Source organism: Pimephales promelas, chromosome 25, assembly GCF_988280905.1.
Source record: "Pimephales promelas chromosome 25, fPimPro1.hap1.1, whole genome shotgun sequence".
Taxonomy (NCBI): Eukaryota; Metazoa; Chordata; class Actinopteri; order Cypriniformes; family Leuciscidae; genus Pimephales; species Pimephales promelas.
The window spans coordinates 2,540,001-2,544,835 of NC_142793.1; the positions used below are offsets into that span (position 1 = coordinate 2,540,001).

A 4,835-nucleotide genomic window follows, 5' to 3' on the forward strand; every position below is an offset into this window, starting at 1 on the left:
CACAATCACACACTCAAACACACAGCAGGATCAATGTTACGGTACTGGTGTAAACACACACACACACACACACACACACACACTCATAAACACACAATCACACACTCAAACACACAGCAGGATCAATGTTACGGTACAGGTGTAAACACACACACACACACACACTCATAAACACACAATCACACACTGACAAAAACACTCATAAACTCATAAACACTCTCACACTGATAAACACACACACTCACACTCAAACACACACTTATAAACACACACTCACACTCATAAACACACACACACACACACTCATAAACACACAGCAGGATCAATGTTACGGTACAGGTGTAAACACACACACACACTCATAAACAAAGACTCAAAAACACACTCATAAACATATATTCACACTCATAATCATAAACACACACACACACACACCTCCTGCTGGAATGAGCGGTTATTATTAGATGTTGTTCACACATTACACTGCGTGTGTATGCTCTCAAACTGCAGATCATTATTATAACACACACAGATTCATCACCAGCCCGTGTCTTACACACACAACTACTGTTTGCTGATATGCTAATAATCTATTGTGTCATTTACACAAAACACTGTCAAGCTCATAAACAATACACACATCTTCAACAAGAAGTGGCGTTTCGCTAACGTGTGTAAAAACACCAAACATGGGCAAACCTCACCAACTGCCATTTCACCTTTCCAAATATTAGAAATAAATTAGTAGTTTTAAAAAATAAAAAAAAACCTAATATATTTACCAAATTAACAGTCACACATCATAACGATCATCATGTAATATGAGCCTCCTATCATAAGAACGGTGTGTGTTCCTGCTAGTGTGTGTTTGACTGCAGCACGCTGATGATGATCATCCTAATATCTGCTGCTTCTACAGTGCTTTAGCCCTGATGAGTGACAGGTGGAGCTCCTCTGCCCTCTAGTGTTCATCACACGCCACTGCACACACACACATCACCGGCATCACTCATAACCGCTCGTATTCAGCATCATCACTGTGGAACATATTTCATATGTTGCAAGATAGACATGTTCAGATTTACATGAGCCGTTATTATGAAGTATTTAATAACATGAATGACGAGATTAAAACTAGATATGAAAATGAGCATCTGCAATATTCATTAATGTTTCCTGATATTTTTTTTTCTCCCCAGGACTATATATATTTTTTTTTTTACTGCGAAATATTACCGCCACTGATGTTATTGGTGAAGGGAAAAATAACAATGAATTGAAATTAGGCTGAAATAAAATTTTAAATGGAAAACTTATTTCAGTTAGTCGACAAGTTTTTAAATGCAAGTAATTAAATTACTAAAAATAAATCTACATATAATAATTAAGATGACGAAGCATTAAAAATTACTAAAACAAACTGAAATTAAAATAAAAACTGAACATAAAATCAACGTTTTTATGACTTTATTAAGGGAATATATAGTGAAGTGCAGGCGTAATGTATTCCTGTGATCAAAGCTGAACTTTCAGCATCATTAATATCGTCAGATCCTTCAGAAATCACTCTTATATGATGATTTGATGATCAAGAAACATTTATGATTATTATTTATGTTAAAATCACATTTTTCAAACTGAATCACATTGAGCGGATATATGAAAACTGATCATTACACTTTCCAGGAATATTTGATGAACCGGAAGTTCAAAAGATTATTTATTTGAAATAAATCCTTCATTTGCCTTTAACTTCGTGCATTATTGTTGAATAATAAGAAATCATTTTCTTAAATATAAACCTAAAAATAACAGCAGAATCCACCAATGAAACAGCATCCGATGTCATAAACACACGACTGAAATATGTGCTTCTGTTTTTTCAGTAATTAATACCACAGATGTGAGGACTCATATCATAACGGTGTTGAATTATTGCATGTCTGAAGTTGCTTTGATAATTCTTCAGATGAATTATTCGATATTCACAATAGCATTCCTTCATGTGCTCACTTCAGGGCTAAAGCTGGTGCTGTAGCGCCTCCTGCTGGACAAACGCTGCACGCACCGTCAGAGCAAGGGCTGCTGGATCATAGCTGTAGTGTGTAATGTTGCTGTTTGAGCAGAAACATCTGCAGAACGTTCAAAGCTCAAAGGAACAGGCAGACAATAGAATATAATGCACAACACTCCTCCCGGATTAATGACATCACAAACCCCAAACTTTACATAAACCCTGACCCCAGGAACTTGATTTATAGATTATCATGACAGAATATGCTAATCAATGACTTAAAGATAGGTAACTCCACGTCAACTAGAAATGTACGTTGTCACTTCTTCTTGAGTCTCTTCTTGAGGGTAAAAGTTATTTTCAGTGTGTGTCTGTGTGAGGTAATCATAGCTGCTAACACACACACACACACACACACACACACAGGTGCTCTTGAAGGTCCGCCCTGGGATCAGCAGCTCATTTGCATTTAAAGGGACACGCACACGAAAAGGTGCGTTTTTGTTCACCCTCAAAAAAAGTAACAATTTTAACATGCTACATAAAAATATCTGTGGGGTATTGTAAGGTAAAACTTCACATAAACACTCTGGGGACATCAGAGACTTATTATAACTCTTGTGAAAAAAACATTATAGGACCCCTTTAAAGTGTTTAAACACGGCTGTGATGCGGTCTGGCGTGGCTGTACTCACCGATGCCGCTGTTGGCCCCCGTGATGAGCACCACGCGGTCGGACAGGTCTCTGCCGTGCAGCACCTCCAGAGCCGAGCTGTTCCCGTCGAAGCGCTTGGGCTTCAGCTGCACGTCCTCCACGGTGAAGGCCTGCCGCGGGTCGAAGTACGTACTCCGCTTGTTGATGTGGCTGAGAACAGCAGCACAACACACAGTTACACAACACTAGTGCAGTAGACTGCTTCATAACATGTTATCACAAAGAAAACATGCTAAACAAAATTAGAATTAAACAAATGTGGTCGTGAAATGGGCGGGGCTTAGCATCCTGAACGTCTCTGATTGGATATAAGTAAAAAATCTTCTCTATTTTAACTCGAATCTAAGTTTATTACTGTCATTATTATTCAGGTGTGAGTTATTGTCCAGATCAGAAGACCTTTTACGCCAATCTTTTCTGCCAAAATACCATATTCAGTAAATTATAATGCATTTTAATATATATAAAATAGTATAATAAAATATACAAACATAACTATAAAATAACTAAAAACGTCACTTTATTTATTTATTTGACTTCTAAAACCTTTATATTATTTGTTTGTCCATTTATTTATGTATCATTGTAATATCTTGTAGTATTTGATTGTGTTCAAGTTTAATTAATCAGGAAGAAAATGTTTAAAATATTTAGTGTGCATATATCTAAAAATGCATTTGTCAAGTGTATTAAAATTAGTTTGTAACTCTTGACAATAAGGTTTCATAAGTGAAATACATTAGTAAACATCAAAGTTAATGTTATTTTCTAAATTGCCTAATACATTATTATCAAAATCAAAAAGCGGTCTTTATTATTTTTCTGAATTGAGCACACACGAACAGCTGTGTTTTATTACCGATCATTAACAAAGATTAATAAATACTGCAGTGTTAGTTTGTGTTATTGGATGAAACCTTATTGAAGTGTTACCAATTAATTTATTATTAATTAGCCTGAAATCTGAGAGACAAATCTGTCTGAAGGGAAACTATAATATATAATATGACTGATTGAACTCACTCAACATAGAGGATTTGGCCTTTATCATCGGTCTCTTGCTCCCATCCATACGGCAAAGCTGGAAAATACAATAAATAAGTGACTTAGTCATTAATTTATCATCATTGCATATCAACACTCTCTTCTGAAAGCGCTGCACACTTAAGTAGAGTGTATTAATGACGTTGAGATATTTTAATACGGCTTTAACGCTGAGATGATCAGTTATTGTTCATAAATCAATCCTCAAACCTCCAGCACAGCGCTTCTTCTTCCCAGTTTTGGGATGCTCCCACTGAGTCTTCATTTCCTCATGGCTGAAACGAGTTATGACATAATATCATGTGTCTGTCAGTGCTTCTATAGATACTCATTATTATGAACAGTGAGAAGGCACGCGCTCGTCTCAAACACTCACTTGGCATAATAAACCCATCCGTCTGTCGTGGATCTCTCTTCCCAGCCGGGGGGAAGCTCGTCTTCACTGTCTGTATCATCCATTCCGGCGTATTTAAGAGCTGCCATCGCGGAATGATTGCTTTCAAATAAAATAACTCATTCAACTTCTCAATGAAATTTCGGTAACAGCAAATTCACGTTGCGATAATCCGGCTGGACCACTTCCGGAAATACAACATTGCGTCACAAAGTGGGCGGGGTTTAGCTATCTGACCGTCTCTGATTGGTCAGGTGCGACGTTTCTAAATAAAAACTTTATTTTATTTACTTGTGGCTTATATTAAAGTGTATTTTTCTAATTTCTTAATCGTAAAATAATAATTTTCTTTTAGGATTTATCTTTGCAAAAAAACAATAATCAATTTTTCCTAACAAAATACCATATACACAAATAAAAAATATACTGGTCTTGTTTTATATAATAATAACTTCATTAATAACTTTATTTTAAAATAATACAACATATGTGGAGCTTTTTTCATAAATTTGTGTGTCTATATATATATCAATGTCAGACTCACTCAGGATGTGGTCTCAACGGCGAAAAAAAATCACGTGGTACATGTTACTCTCCTCAGCGCTGATCAGGATGGACCAACCAATGTTTTGCGATTACAGCCAAAGGTTTTTATCCTTTCTTAATAA

At 36.0% G+C, this 4,835-nt stretch overlaps 1 protein-coding gene across 2 annotated transcripts in view; it reads right to left on the reverse strand.

Moving 5' to 3' along the window:
* Positions 1-4,375, reverse strand: part of wwox (WW domain containing oxidoreductase) — a 268,954-nt gene extending 264,579 nt beyond the window's left edge. Inside the window, exons 1-4 of one of the 2 annotated variants that reach the window (XM_089127979.1) lie at positions 4,150-4,375; positions 3,984-4,048; positions 3,753-3,810; positions 2,710-2,879 (exon numbers count right to left, since the gene is read on the reverse strand). In XM_089127979.1, the coding sequence (XP_088984105.1) occupies positions 2,710-2,879; positions 3,753-3,810; positions 3,984-4,048; positions 4,150-4,256 (400 nt within the window). In that variant the 5' untranslated portion in view covers positions 4,257-4,375. The remainder of the gene's footprint in view (positions 1-2,709; positions 2,880-3,752; positions 3,811-3,983; positions 4,049-4,149) is intronic. The other variant, XM_089127980.1, reaches the window with a different exon arrangement.
* Positions 4,376-4,835: the final 460 nt, after the last annotated feature.